The sequence below is a fragment of the Brachyhypopomus gauderio genome, chromosome 8, assembly GCF_052324685.1.
Source record: "Brachyhypopomus gauderio isolate BG-103 chromosome 8, BGAUD_0.2, whole genome shotgun sequence".
NCBI lineage: Eukaryota > Metazoa > Chordata > Actinopteri > Gymnotiformes > Hypopomidae > Brachyhypopomus > Brachyhypopomus gauderio.
The window spans coordinates 2,709,434-2,725,571 of NC_135218.1; the positions used below are offsets into that span (position 1 = coordinate 2,709,434).

The 16,138-nt window shown below is 42.1% G+C and overlaps 2 protein-coding genes across 6 annotated transcripts in view; one reads left to right on the top strand and one right to left on the bottom strand.

Annotated features, from left to right (window-relative positions):
• The window catches only part of chd6 (chromodomain helicase DNA binding protein 6), a 58,193-nt gene extending 52,960 nt beyond the window's left edge, over nt 1-5,233 (bottom strand). For 3 of the 4 annotated variants that reach the window (XM_077013802.1, XM_077013803.1, XM_077013799.1), the window contains exons 1-2: nt 4,593-5,233; nt 2,860-2,913 (exon numbers count right to left, since the gene is read on the bottom strand). In XM_077013802.1, the coding sequence (XP_076869917.1) occupies nt 2,860-2,886 (27 nt within the window). In that variant the 5' untranslated portion in view covers nt 2,887-2,913; nt 4,593-5,233. Of the gene's footprint in view, nt 1-2,859; nt 2,914-4,191; nt 4,285-4,592 lie in introns of those variants that run through there. The other variant, XM_077013801.1, reaches the window with a different exon arrangement.
• A 5,115-nt stretch (nt 5,234-10,348) lies between these two features.
• The window catches only part of ripor3 (RIPOR family member 3), a 36,360-nt gene continuing 30,570 nt past the window's right edge, over nt 10,349-16,138 (top strand). For both annotated transcript variants that reach the window (XM_077013805.1, XM_077013804.1), the window contains exon 1: nt 10,349-10,533. The gene's annotated coding sequence lies outside the window, so the exon portion shown is untranslated. The remainder of the gene's footprint in view (nt 10,534-16,138) is intronic.

A 16,138-nucleotide genomic window follows, 5' to 3' on the forward strand; every position in this document is an offset into this window, starting at 1 on the left:
AACTGCTGTCTTCATAATTGGTTCCAAATCAGTCAGTGGATGTTGGTCACTTGAAATGTGCATTCCAGCACAAGAACATAGTTAATTTCTCATGCAACTCAAAGCAGCAAGCAGACTCCAGACTCCACAAACCTGCGCTTCAGTAAATGACCTTATAAAGTCTTATAGTTATAGAGTTTATGAAAAGATTACATCAAATGTTAAAAAAGGTACATCCGTGCTGATGCATCTGTATACCTTAAAAAAACATTTAGACAAAAGGTTTGACTCTCTGCAGATTAGTTTGATAGCTATGTAATTTCAAGTGTTTCTGTAACACATAAACAACAGAATATATCAGATTAACACAAGATCCCATAAGACCAAAACCATAAACCTTAAGAAGAATCTCAAGGCCAAAACTATGTTCACACAAAATTAGCACCCCCCCCCCCCCCCCCCGCAATAAATAATCAGCAAATGATGTTATAAATTATTAAATGATTACTATAAGCTTGTTTGAATGAGTTCTAAAGCACATAAGATGAAAGGTGTGGTGGGTAAATGATATGTAACTTCTTATGAATATGTAGGGAAATTTACAAGTAACCCAAATTTTACAATCTGAATGAATGATAATCAGCACTACGAATTTTTTAATTTATGAAAATATTAAGCTTTAAATCAAAAATTTTAAAAGTACATGCAGAGGGTCTTGCGAGGTTGAGGGTGTGATGCTACAAACTTTGCTCAGTCTGTTAATAAACTGGAATGGCGGTGGGTAACCCCCATGGTGTGGGCGGTTGGGTTGACCTGGAGTGGACCTTACATCTCAATCGCAAATGCTATACTAGCTGATTAGCTTAAAGCTACTTAGTGTCACACAGACGAGCAGTGAAAATGTTACTGCAGTAGACCATTAACCTACAGATCCCATGCAGCATTATAAGCAGAGAGCTCACCAAGCTACTGAGAAACTTACATATTACTTGGCATCTAACTGTCTAAATTAAGCTAAGTGCTTAATGAATGTCATTAATAAGTACACTTTGCAACTATTAGTATAAGACTACATAAAATGAAGTCAAGAACCAATTCTCTATCATGGGAAAAACATGCCATATTGATTACTTCATTATTCAGCAGAAGCATGACAATAACGCAATGCCACAAGACAACGTTGTTAAGGAGTATTATACATGCATTCTCTTCAGATGTGCAGTGTTTGCCCCGTTAGAACAAACTGCTATTGTACGTTACTCTGTACAGACAAAACAAGAGACATGAATATATTTTATGAGTCCTATGTGCCATATGATTATCATGTCATATTCCTCATTGTATTATCGTGCCATTATACTGTTGTCTACAATGCCTTAAAAATGTGTAAAGCATAATCGGACAGCACTAAAAAGTCTCACTGCATTTGTTCTTTCTGCTCCTGCCACATACTGAAGTGTTGGCGGATGAGGACACACTTCCCTGTGCATTTCTGAAACAAGGCAACGCAAAAGATTTCTTGGACAATACAACAAGCAATGTGTCTCTGTGCAGAGTGTCACATGGAACAACCCAAGCGTGCTCCTCTGTCAAAACTAACTGCTCCTAAGTCCCTGGCTTCCGCCACTGCAGGTCAGTTGATCCTGTGGGTTCAGTGTGGCAGGAAAGGAAATGTTTTTACTGATCCTGCCGAAAACCTGTCAGCAACTCTCTTCAAACACCTTGGTGTGCATCTACATGAGAAATGTAATATATTTCAATAAATCAACAGTAACTGAGTCTGTGATGAATAGTAGCAGGTGAAGATGAGCCTTAATATATCTTAAAGTGATATGGCACTAAATTCTTTGCTAACAAGGCAACAAATTCTTTGCATTTCCATATCCCATCTGTTACAATAGTCAGGAACCCATCAAACCTGTACACTAAGCCAGACTGCATCCTCTTATCAAAACTGTAGATAACTGGTATTCCAAAATGTACAAAATGATCAGATTTCAATATTTAAATACTTATAAACGCCATAAATTTAAATACCATAGAGCACAAACAACTGTTTAAAGTCAGTGTTAAAGATACCCTCCATCTACATTACAGTATATACTGTCACTGCATAATAGTCAATGCCAAAGTCTGAAAAGGTATGCAATAAAAATTTAGGAATGTGTACAGTTGTTCCAAGAGTCCTGTGCAAAACAAGATATGAAAGGTACCTAACATCAACAAGAGCCTGCTTACAGAAACGCACATCCTGGAAAAGTCCTTCCAAGCCAAGCAGATGCACATATCAACATTATTGTACCTTTTAAGAAGCTGTCCCATTCTAATTGACAAAAATATTACATTAACTATTTTTGTTGGCTGTAGCATCAAATATAAATTACTAAAATCATAGGTTGGCTAACATATTAATCGAAACAAACAAATTAATTCAAACCTGTTTTTGTCACCCAATAAGATAATTTCAGTTTAAGGATGTAACGTTTTGTATATTTTTACTTTTACAGATATGACAAATTATTAGATTACTGATGTTCAACAATCTGAAGTGATCTGTTTATTATTGTAGTAATAAATTGTAGTAATAAACAGAACTTTGAACTCTTACTTTCAAAAAATAAAATATGTTTATTAGGTATGTTAATTAAAAATGTTTTGAACTATGAACTGAGATGTTGTAAAACAAAAGGATTATATACAAAATGGGATCTAGTAAGCAGTGTAATCCTAACAGTGTAAGGCTCTGCTCATCACTGTACAGATGAGTAAATGTTTAGGCTATTTTTACATTTTGGTGCATGTGTGAGAGATTGCATGACAAAAAAAGAAAGCAATAGGGGGGGTGTGTGAGAGAGAGATTATGTTATGTGTTACACTGACCTGCTTGTCCTTCTTTTGTATTTTCATTTTTTTTCTAGAACTTTACATCTGCATCTAAGAAACAGGGATATAACACCTCATGAATTAAGACAATACAAACATACATATTTGTTAAGTATTATGCTAAGATTCTTTGTACAAGTTATGAAATACTGTCTAAAGATACCAGAAAGCATCTCCTAAAAAAAAAACATCATCGATAAAAATGAAGAAGCAGTTTAAAGACTTCAAAAATAGACAAAACCAAAACAAATCCTTGTGAAAATGTGCAAAGTTAGGGTTGGAGCTAATGTGCACATAGCAGGTAGGTAGCAGAACAAATCTGCTATCATTGCATTAAACTCTAGAAATTACAGTATATTTCTGGTGAACAGGTGTTGGGGGCAGGTGTTGGGCTGACTTGTATTTTAAGTATTAAAGAAAGTTTGAAAACTTTCTCACAAATTAACAGATCGGTTTTACAATACAGACATAACACTATAACCTTTTTATAGTCTTTGTATGCATAACTGAATTTCTGATCAACGACAACAGCAGAGACAGATACAGGAGCATGGTTAATGGTCAAGGTCACGAATCACATTATGCTGGTAGCCTATTATGTTAGTATACAATAGGCGAATTATAACATAGGCCTAATTAAACTAACAAGCCTAAAGCTGACCATAATTAACTTAACCACTGAAAACCTCATAATTTGTGTATAAATAAAAAAGGCAATTAATACACAAAAGTCAGCAGGCTCTTCATAATTCATTATTCAATTTTAACTTCACCCTCTAAACTGGTTGCCTATTCTAGTTATGGTGTTAATAAAATGTGTGTGAATTGTGAATCCTACTGTCAACTGTGTGTCATATAGCACAGTATACACATCCCTCTAAGTTGAGGCAGGTGCCCAGGTGAAGCCTAGTCTACCTAGTCTACCTGTACGATTTTAGTTGTACTAGATCTGCACAATTAAGTTGGTGCAATAAGTCATGAATGTTTTATTAAAATCCGTAAGCTCAATGTAATAAAATGGTAGTCTCCGCACTGAAGAGTCTGGTAGTTTACACACCTCCTCCAATTTCCCTTCTTCACAGTAGTTTAATCCAGGTAGGGGATGCTTTTGTGTTGTGTAAAACTCCCAAACCCTCACACAACATGTGAGGTAGCGTGTGGTGTGTGTGTGTGTGTGGGGTGAGTGTGTGTGTGGGGTGAATGTGTGTGTGTGTGTGTGTGTGTGTGGGGTGAGTGTGTGTGTGGGGTGAGTGTGTGTGTGGGGTGAGTGTGTGTGTGTGGGGTGTGTGTGTGTGGTGTGTGTGTGTGGGGTGTGTGTGGTCGACGTACAGCTAGCGGGTCCGCTAATGTCACTGCAGCGGTGGTCTGTGTTCAGTCCTCACACGTGTGGACCCTCTAACTCAGGGACGTGTCCCCTCAAACTCAGGGACGTGTCTCCCCGGCAGGACCTCACCTACCCCCGCTCTCTCGCCGGCTCGGCCGGCTGCAGTGACACGCTCCCCCCGCGTTTACTTCCAAGGACACAAAACGCCATGACAGTTTAGAAAAATGCATAAAGATTAGAGGGTGGGAGTCGGAGGAGAAACTCACCGTCTTAATCTACTAACGCACAAGAGCTCGGCACTTCATTCAGGAGAGATGCGGGAGTGAGGGGCCAGCCGGCCGCCCTCCACCGCACAACACACGACTGTATCACACACGTTTAAACAAAAGTTAAAAGATCTACTTACCTAAAATGGCTACTGCAGCAGCCAAAACACAAACAGCTATTATTTGGTGAAGTTTAGCGCTGGCCGCCTGCAACAACACCCTATCCCTAATTGGGCCCGTATTATCCTGTTTCCCATTGGCCGTGTCGTAGCGCAGCTGGGCGAGCGGACGTTTCTATTGGCTCCTTGGCTGTCAATCAAGGAGTGCCGTTCTAAGGTTGTCTGAGAGCGAATTATTGCGAGCGACCATTGTGCACTTTTAGCTTCTCGTGTGGATGTCGGCCGCGGCGTGCTGGTCCGCTAAAGTCCCCGACACACAACACACCACACACGGCACACGACACACGGCTGTGAGCCGCCCTCGTCCCCTCATACTGCCCCGTTTTCGTCGTGTGGGTTCGGCGTTCTCGTTGGCGTTTGCCGTGTCGGGTCCGCTAACGCTCTCCTGTGGTTTTATATTTCTTCTCGCTGGCGTCCACCAATCATGGCGTTTCTACTCCTACATTACTCCGTTACTCCACCATTACTCCATTACTCCAACATTACTCCACTATTACTCCAACATTACTCCACTATTACTCCATCATTACTCCAACACTCAGGTCCTCAGAGCCCGGTTGTGAGAGCAGTGTCAGGACTGCGGTGTGTCCGGCGAGGCGGTGTTGTTGGACCGTGTACACGGGGGTAACTCGGGTCCCTCTCATTTGGTTTGGCCCTTCATGTGGTGGCGGGGTTAGACGTGTCTGATATGCCCGTCCAGCTGCAGCCGCCTCTCTGACGGGATATGCGCTAGTTCACTGTCCATAAGTGCTTAAAAGGGCCTTGCTTAAAATTTCAAGGTATCGTATCCCACTAAATAAGTTTGGAGTTTGCAAAAACGGGAAACGCTATTATAACCGCATTTTCTTCACCTCTTCTCGTGTCATTCTTGACGATGGAACCATAGACACACACACACACACACACACACACACACACACACACACATATCCTTTTGCCCTATATATAATATAATTATATATTATTTATTATATATGTTTAGTTGTTAAAGTTTTTAGGCCGGGAACCCTTTGTTTTGCATAACTCATACATGGAGTGGAAGAGCAGAGATGCCAAACCCTGTTTACCTGTAGATTCCTAAGGTAACCCTTCTTCACTCTAGGCCACAGGAGTGGAAATATGTGGAGATGGTGGGGGAAATCTTTAGTTTTTCTTTTGTTTTTCTTTTGTTTTTCTTTACTGCTGTAGGCTACAGTAAGTCCTGGCAAAACATAGATTTATGTACAATGAGCACATGGCCAACCAGTGACTTTTACTACAGATAAGGAATCTGCTTCCCTAGTGCTGAAATATAGCTAAGGTGAGGAGATGTATTCCTGCCCTCTTTACTAACTGAAACCATAAGTTGGATATAGTCCTTGTGGTTCTCTGTGAAGTATGTAATGCAGCTTTTCCAGTGGGCTATATTCAGGTAAACCTTTTGTAGAATGACCCTTTATGGTAGTCTTCATGTGTTCATCTACATGCTGCATAGCGTTACTCCATGGTTTGCTACAACAAAGCTCACTAGGGTATTTTTTCTTCTTCATTTTAGGATTTCGCTGTGTCTGATTTATTTAGATTTTTCTTATGATGACCTTCTTGATCTCCATTGAGACATCATTGGTCCTCATGTTAAGGGTCAACAGAAATTCTACAACTGCTCTCTAGTAAGTGAACAAATGATTCAAGGATACAAACTAAGCAGCCAATTGACAACCAACCTGTGACGCTCGATAAGGAGGCACGACGAACATCGAACTGTGCAACAAATAACGTTTTATTGTGAACACATACACACGAACCTCCGTGCGGAGTGCGAAGAGACAAACTTTAGACAAAGATGAGCACAAGACACTGCGCGAACGCACATTAAATAGGTGATTAACACAGACCCTCGTGATCTCGAGACAAGGCACAGGTGATACTACGAACACGCTCACGGACAACCCACACCCACGGAAGTACTAATATGGACATAACAGCATGCAGACAACATAGCGGCACGCCCACAGGGAAGGGTCCGGGACTGTCACCGTAACAGAACCCCCCGCCAGGGGCTCGCTACTCCCGGAGCGTCCCGCGCAGCTGGAAAGCCCCGAACCTACACCGATGGGCAGGTCCGGAGCCGCCGGGATCACAAGCCTCCGAGAGCCGTCTCCCCCGATGGAGGGAACCGCCACGAACAGCCATAGTACACCTTCCCTGGGAAGACAGGGGAAAATACATTAAACAACGGCACGTTGACAAACACACACACAGGTACATGAAACACGAAAGGCACAAAAGGGAAAAGGAGATTGGGGAACAACAACGGGACAGACAAACAGACAGGTACAGGCAGCCATGGGCCCGTTCTCCCCGCTAGCAACCCTGCAGCCAGCGGCGCAAACCCCCCTGGGGCAGCAGGATAGACCGAAGGCGGAATCCCTCCGGTCGGGATAGTTCCCCCAGCGCACGCGTGCTTGGTGTTGCTCCGGGCGCACCTGCACCCTCCTGCGGTGCTCGCGGTGCTTCTGCCGCTCCTCCAGGCGCCGCCGGAGGACCCTTCTTTCGCCGCACGCTGGCGGCTCTACGAGGCGGCGCTCTTGCCGCTCTTCTGGACACTACCGGAGGTCTTCCCTGTCGCCTTGTGCTGGCGGCTTTTCGTCCCCTGATGTCTCCATCTCCTCTTCCTCGGAGAGCTCCTGGTCCACAGCCATCGGCTCCTCGGAGTCCGGATAGCGCGACCAGCTCATCTCGCTCCCCTCCAAGGGAGCACAAGGGACCTTCTCTCTGTCTGGGCACCCCTTCTCCGACCTAACGGTCTCTTCGGAGCAGACAGAGAGGCTTTCTTCCCCCTCGCCATAGGAGGCGGTGGGCACTGAACACTCTGACGGCGGTGGGCTGACGTCGTCCTCTCTCCCGCCGTAGCAGACGGTGGGAGCGGAATACTCAGACGGTGGAGGACTGACGTCGTCCTCTCTCCCGCCGTAGCAGACGGTAGGAGCGGAGTACTCGGACGGCTTATAGGTGGCTCCATCGTCCGTTTCCTCTTCTCCCGACTCTTCACCCCCTGTGTCGAGCTCGGGAGGGGTCGCCGCTACCATATCATAAAGAGGACTCCCTTCTCAACGCGCGGAGACCTTCTCGCCATGCAGCTTCAAAGAAGGGGTCCTCTCTCCACTCCTGCTCAGGGTACGCTGGGGGTGGAGAGCAGTGACTCCCCTCCCACACCCTCTGTGAGGCCAGCCGGAAAACCTCAGCCCCTTCCTCGTTTTCGGCCACCAGAGCCTGATGCAGCAGGTATGCACTGACAGGCTCCTGCTGCTTCACCCCTACTGGGACGGGGGTGTCGTGGTGGCGTGCAGGGGAAGAAGAGTGGTGGTGTTTCGCCTTCTTCTTCCCTTTCTTATGCGCAGATGTGTAACCGGGCATCTTCAAGGCTCGTCTTTCTGTGACGCTCGATAAGGAGGCACGACGAACGTCGAACTGTGCAACAAATAACGTTTTATTGTGAACACATACACATGAAGCTCCGTGCGGAGTGCGAAGAGAAAGCACAACTCTCACACAGGCACGAAACTTTAGACAAAGACGAGCACAAGACACTGTGCGAATGCACATTAAATAGGTGATTAACACAGACCCTCGTGATCTCGAGACAAGGCACAGGTGATACTACGAACACGCTCACGGACAACCCACACCCACGGAAGTACTAATGTGGACATAACAGCACGCAGACAACATAGCGGCACGCCCACAGGGAAGGGTCCGGGACTGTCACCGTAACACAACCAGCCAGTTTTTCAATTATGTATTGTCCACTATAATTTGACATATAAATGATAATATATAATAATGATTATATAAATTATGATATAATGATATGCTGAACTGTATGCACTTTTTAGGGACTTTCTGGAAATAATATCCTGTGAAAGTCCTTTGAAGGACTAAGGCCAGGGTCATTTATTTGGTTTCCTTGTACTTAGGAATAGACATGAAGATACTAATTGGAACTTCTGGACAACTTCTGGAACTTTCCTGATATGAGTTCATCTGCGTGCATCTAACTGGCTCCTGGATCATGTCTCTCTGCAGCTCAAAGCAGAGTACTGCTATTATCTTTCTCTACTTATGTTTGTCTTATTGTCTCCTGGCAGAGAGAAGCCTCTGTAAGTTTCTGCAGTTTTTTTTGACATTGTGATTCTGCGGCTTAGTCACTGTAAACAGCGATGACTCCATACATCTATATGAACATTCTGGCGACAGGGCTCAGGTATGGAGAGGAAACAGTTAAATTGATGTGGACATCTGTTTCAGAGTTCTAACAACGCCCCAAAGCACCCCTCCCTTCTCAATACTCTCTCTCCCCCTCCTCAATGCTCTCTCTCCTTCCCCCTCCTCAATGCCCCCCCCCCTCCTCAATGCTCTCTCCTCCCCCTCCCTCCTCCCGTACTTTCGTTTCCTGCGCGTGCTCCTGGACTCATGCCCAGAGAGTCTCTGGCATGTGTTGTAGAAGTTCATTTTTTCAAGAATATTCAAACTATAAACACTCCTGCAGTTCATGTTGTAGAGCTACGGACACTAACTCTCTCTCTATATATATATATATTTCTGTGTATCTCTGTCTAACTCTCTCTCTGTCTCTCTCTTTCACTCTCACTCTCTCTATCAACTACAAACTACAGTCTGCTAATATTGTTCATATAACAGGCCTAATAGTATCATTCTAGCGGTTTAACAGTGTATGTTGAAAGTAAAGAAAAATTACTGGTTGTGGGTTTTGATATGTGACCTCAAAGTAGTACCAGAAGAGGGCGGTAGTCTGCTATCATTACAGCAGCTGGTGGATCTTTTGTGTTTTTATGCCTTGTAGAGTTATTGTACAATAGCATGCATGGATATTTATAAGAGCAAATGCTTTACAAAATGAAAATGGAAATAAATATATTATGTATGTTTTGATGTGGACATTACACTTGTATTTGATATATTTGCTGTATTCGAATATAAGGAATAGCTATGCTGACAGTTTTCTGACTTTAGTTTATGAAGTGATGAGGATGAATAAATCCAGGAAAACAATTCTGTCACAGGTTTGTGTATTGCACTTGGATACTGCAGGGGTCCACATTACCTCAATATGTATTTAACTGCACAAACTTCATAAAATTGACTAAAGCAGTGATAGAGTGAGAAAATATGTTCAGAAAGCTATTTTTTAATATAGAACCACACCACCGGGGGTGTTGGCCAAGATTCTTCTGTGTATTTAGAGCATATTTAACTGAGGTGTGCAAATTATTCCAAGTTCTTCATTTTGGTCATGCTGCCAAAGGCATGAGTCAAGACAGCTGAGATGTGGTTCAGAGAGATATCTAATTTACAGATTTTATATATATTGGGCTAAAGTGTGTAAGCATGTTTGTGTGTGTGTGTGTGCATGTGTGTGTGTGTGTGTGTGTGTGTGTGTGTGTGTGTGTGTTGGGGGGGGGGGGTTGAGAGAGGAAAAGAGAAGAAAGAGCAGATGTTGCATATGGGGGACTTCTGAAAATAAAGAAGGAAAAGTATATAAAGACTGAAAGGAGGGGGTTAGGAGGAAAAAGAGGGAGACAGGGAGAGAGAGAGAGAGGGAGTGGAAGACAGGGAGAGACTGTGTGTCCTGGGTGTGAGTAGTATTTGATGTGTCCAGCCTCTTTTTTTCTTTGTCCTGTAAAAGCAGCTTCTTGGAATCGGGTGTCATTTCTGCTTCTTGGTGCCTCCCAGCTTAGACAGAGCTACACTATCAGGAGCCAACAGACATCTGCGCGCACACACACACACACACACACACACACACACACACCAACGCGCTGCTGGGGAGATGAGCACGGACATGTTTTTGCTTTGCTGTCAGATATAGCCCTCTTCTGGACTAGGAGTGCTGCTGACTCTGGTAAGACAGAATTGTGCTATTATGAGTAATTCAGTCATTATACTGATACTTCACTCTGTCTTCTTTCTTGAGCTGTCATTGAAGTTTGTGCTTTCTAGTTAAGTGCTATAGCTATACACTATAATGTAAAAGCCTTCTTCTCTTAGTCTTTAGATTGTGTGATGTCAGAATCGTCTGTCCATGACAAAACAACTTGCAGTTAAGGCCAAGGAGTTTCCTTTAAGAATCTCGCTCCTCGCTGTGTATGTGGTGTGAGTGTTGGTGAGCTGGCCCCTGTGTCAAGGCTGTCAGAGTTTCCCATGCCCTCTGCCTCTTGGCTTCGCCAAACGAAACAAACACAGGCTTTTTGGCATCATTCTTCTCGTCATGGCAGACAGTCAAGATGTGGTGAGAGTCTCCATAAGAATGGGCAAAGCTTTACTTAGACCAAAGAGTTGAAAGACTGGGATTCTCTGTCTGTGGACTGGGCTTATAGTGTGGTTGTGTGGTTTGTTTGTTTTTTGTTTTTTGTTTTTTTTTTTTGGGGGGGGGGGGGTGTTTTTTTTTGGTCTGTTTTATGTTTTTCAGCTCAATAGGCACGTGTACTTGAAAATTTATAAATACAATACATCAGGAGAATTAAGAACAGTAGCATAAACAGAGTTGGGCCAACAACACTGGTTCAGGTGTGGAACGTTCACTTTGTTAACAGATGTGTTTGACAGATTGTGCATGCACAGCCTAAATTTAAGAGCTCAGCTGGGCAGAAGGAAGGAAAAGGGAGAATTTAGTGTCTTGAAATTTTTGCTTTCCCACATTAAATGCAATGAAGGCCGGAGCTGATATCTGCCATAGTATACACTCCCCAAGATGACAGATGACCTCTAACAGAACTCATGGTCATGCTCTAATTCAAACCAGTGCTGACAGGAACGAAAAAAAACCCAAAAATCAAACAAACAAAAGAAGAGGTTCCCTCACCTTCAGAGAGCAAAGGTCCCCTGAGACATGTACGTCTCTCCATGTTTCTCAGTTTACATTACTTCACCATCATAAGATTTCCCACCTTCTCATTTCATCATTCCATCCACTCATCCTTATGTACCGCCTTCTCTCTCTCTCTCTCTCTCTCTCTCTCTCTCTCTCTCTCTCTCTCTCTCTCTCTCTCCTGTATACCTCCACTGTGGGAATCTGAAATGGAATTCCACATTACATGACTCTATTACAAATGTTAAATTTGAAAAGTGAGCTATTTTAAAGAAGCCAGAATATCACTGTGCAGTGTGAGAACTTCTTTCTGCTCTCTCTCTCTCTCTCTCTCTGCTTTTTTCTCATTTCTCATCTCTAATCTCTCTTGTGCCAGTGGAATGGAGAGAAACATCCCATTAAAGTGTCTGTGGCTCCAAATCCTGACATACTTTGAGGAATATTTGTATAAGTCTGAGTTCAGGCATTATAACCTTGTCATGCACCGTGGACCCTTTCGAAAGACCATGGACCTGATGCTTGTAGCTAGAAGTTGGTACTGAATGGGATTATAAATTGCAGTAGGTTGTACAAAGATATAAATTAGGAATCTTGGGCCATCTGATGGCTTTCCACCTTTACTTTTATCATGAATTAATGTTTTTAATTAGTCCAAAGGACACTGGCAGTGGTGTCTCTGCATAACCGTTTTGGCCAGTGCATTTTCCATGGTTGACTCATTCTCCGTCTATGCCTGAGAACAGCCTGCATTTCAGTTCTAATCTAATTTGGTCCAATTAATTAGTTGTGTCTGGGAGTATTTAAAATAATTTGACACAGCTGATTTTGTGTATGGATGAGTTCATGCAACTTTCCCAATCATCGATAAATTGATCTGTGTACTACCTGTTAGACAAATACACAAAACAAATTTGTTCATGTCCTTTGACTTTGACCCATTTTTATGTTCTTAATGCTCCAATCAGGGACCCATGCAGCTGAGAGGCTGTTTTAGTACTCATTCATCCTGATAAGAATAGTATTGTTATACTGTAATACTATGTTTTCTGTTAGAAACTCTGAGCTAATTCTGGAATGGGCATTAAGACGTTTGGCCAGTTTTTGAAATGGGCTTTAAACTGTTATGTTCATTGTTGTGTAATGGGTATTCAACTACATATGGACACACTGTACAACGCATTATCATATTTTACATTGACATTATGAAAGTCTTTTTAATGTTATGTACAAACCTCAAAGCATAGGCCACGTTATCTCATATATAGCACAGTTTATTTCGAGGTAGTTTGTCATATTTAATTCCAATTACTCTCAAGGCCTCCTCTGAGACTTTTATCACATCCTCACATCCTGTTTATGTTCTGTGTGTGTGCACACATGTAGCATATGGTGGGCAGAGAAAGTGAAGAGAGAGATTATCTACCTCCTACATGCACTGTCAAACCCTTCAAATGGGACGTGTGGCCTTCTACAGATAGCACATACCCAGGCAGATACAAGCCAATTACCCATCCATACTGCAAATTTGGCAACCTCCATTACAAGCACAAAAGCACACTTTGGACAATTTGTGTGATTTTACTTTTACTATGCACTGACACTGTGTTTAAAAAATAATAATAAATAGCATAGCCTGTTAAGGAATTAGTGAAGGTACTGTAACTAGGGACACCAGGACCCTTATGTGAATCAAGCAAACAGTAGAGTTAAACCAGAGGTTCAAACATATGTAGATAGAGGTTAGAGACACAATTCATTACAGTGGAACAATCGCAGTCCTGGAATTCCAAAATATGGTCACGGTTTTGTGAGTTCCAGCAACATATGGCTCTCTGTAGTCATGATAGAGAAGATGTGGAGCCCTGGCATGCTTAATTTATGGGATTCAGACATTACGCAGCTTGTGTGTGTGAGTGTGTGCATGTGTGTGTGTGTGTGAGTGTGTGTATGCTTGTGTGTGTGAGTGTGTGTATGCTTGTGTGTGTGAGTGTGTGTATGCGTGTGTGTGTGAGTGTGTGCATGCGTGTGTGTGTGAGTGTGTGTGTCCACGTCCTGCTCCGTGCCTGTGTATAAGCTGTCATTCCAACGGTAAGATCTACAGTGGGGTCATTAGGAGGTCACGTCTCTGTAAACAGGATGAGTTCCAAATGTGAAAGCTAAAGTGTAAAGAGCGAGATGTTCTATTGTTTCATATCTGATTGTATGAGATCACACACTCCACATGTCAAATATTTACATTTTTATATACAGACAAAGTGGAAGTAGGTCAACCATTGTGTTTTTAAGGGTATGGATATGGGAATGAACAGAAATGAAGAAATGGAGAGTGTGAAGCCAGGGTATGTTTGTGTAACATCTACTCTGGTCCTTCAGTGGTGGTACACCCTGCTGAGATACCCACGTATCCAGTGCACTCTCATCCTCAATGAATTCACCCACCCGCCACATTTCTGCTCAGCTTTATTCGTTTACACAAGCAAAACAAAGGAGAGAAGTGCAGGAAGTTTGGAAGAAAGTAACGATTAGCACTTCAAACATGAAGCCAAAAGAACAATCGTTCAAGTCTAGGTGCCTAAAGGAAGGTAGATCCAGTATAAAAGTGAGGGAGATACACTAGATATTTAAAAATAAATATCTGAATGATGTGGGAAAAAAAAAAACAATTATTTAGACAATCTATCAACATCCTTCAAATTGGACAGTTTGAGTTCCCATTCAGCTTGAAAGTGTCGTTTAAGAATAACCCCTATGCAGTTCAGCTTCTATGCTGGATAAATTATCATTGGTAGCCTTTTGAGGATACTCAAATATATTTATATTATATAATATATTTATATAAAATATGTATTTTCTAGACATATACATACATATTCAAGTGCAGCCTTCATGACCTGATCCTGCTTGATGGAGTAACGTGTATTTTGTGCAGCTATTCTACCAAATAAATCTCAGTTGTTGCAATTACAACAACACAGTCCATAGAAAAAATGCTCACTTGCTTTTCCGTTATGGAATAAAATGCTAAAGCAAACAAAGATGAACCTTTTAAATATCAGAAACATGTTGTATACACTTTGGGTCCACCAGGGGGCACCAGGCCAGGTCTTTAATACTTTATTTATCTGGCCACAAGCCCCATTATTTTGGTTTCTGTTTTGTTTACAGCATTCTTTCATAATACTTGTTCCAATATAATCAAAGAGCTAGCTTGTCATTTTAAAATGCTGCGTTGATGAGAACACACACAGGACGTATGTGCAGCATTAGTGATGAATTCCTTTTCCCCATGACCTTAAAAAGAAGTTAAAACCCCATGATTAAGAACTGTTTCTCAGTAATGTGAAGGCTAACATGACTTATTCTGAAATGAAGTATAAAAATACTGGCACATAAACAAGGGAACAGGAAAATACAATAAAGCTCAACAGTACACTCTGTTGGGAAAGGCAGACTTGCTTGGAAGGAGGTATTGAGCATTAGATTCATCTGTAAAATATATAATTTAAATGTGATAAACTCTCAAAGCATAATATTATCCTGTCTATATTCATAATACTGGGCAAATGGTTCAAATGATCATAAAGTATGTCCTAAATTCTTGTGTTGATAATAAATTCTGTGTATTGTGTACATCAGACTTGTATGTTTGCTTTATATTTTTAGTTATACTAAAGGCTTGAACATTATTCTTGAAATATGAATAAAGGTAGGATATTCCTAATTATCTGACATAATTAAAATGATCATAGAATACTACATACAATCCTACCCATTACTTTGATACAGCAATAACTGTGTAGAATTTGTTTAAGGGAAAATCACCTCACCTTAACTCCAATATTTAATGAATTAAAATGTATATTTTCATTTTCTTTTCCACTTAACTGAGCTAAGCTACATCATAGTGTGCACTCTAGCAGTTTACCTGTGGAGAGGAAGTTGCTGTCACCTTCATGATTATATGTCAAACCCCCATGGTCAGCTCACTAACTCAAGAGTCTTTGTGGCGACTTCATACTGTATGGTTTCAGGTGTGTATTGTCGTTTATACTTCCAGGAAATAATCAGGTATTATACGTTATTTAGAAGCTTTTTCTCTAGCCATCCAGAATGGAGTGGTCCTACCAGTGCTTGGGTAAACATTTCCATGGGACATGCATGTATATAAAAGAATGGCCAATGGATAGAACACGCCAAGTTTTCCAAACTCGTGTCTGTGTGTGTGTGTGTGTGTGTGTGTGTGTGTGTGTGTGTGTGTGTGTGTGTGTCAGACAGAAAAAGACAATGGAACTGAGTGTGTGAGTGTGCTGTGTACTGGGGCATGACTCCTTGGGGGCCCATTGTAATGGGGGAAAGGTGATTTTAAGAATTACTCTTGACCTCTAAGTGATTTATTAGAATTCGGCACCTCTCTCTCTGTCTCTCTCTCTCTCTCTGTCTCTCTCTCTCTCCCTTTCTCTCTTTCTCTAACTCTCTCTCTCTCTCTTTCTCTCTCTCTCACACACACTCACACACACACACACACACACACGCACACACACACACACACACACACACACACACACACACACACACACACACACACACACACACACACACACACACAGTCACACATGCACACATACACAGACATGCATCA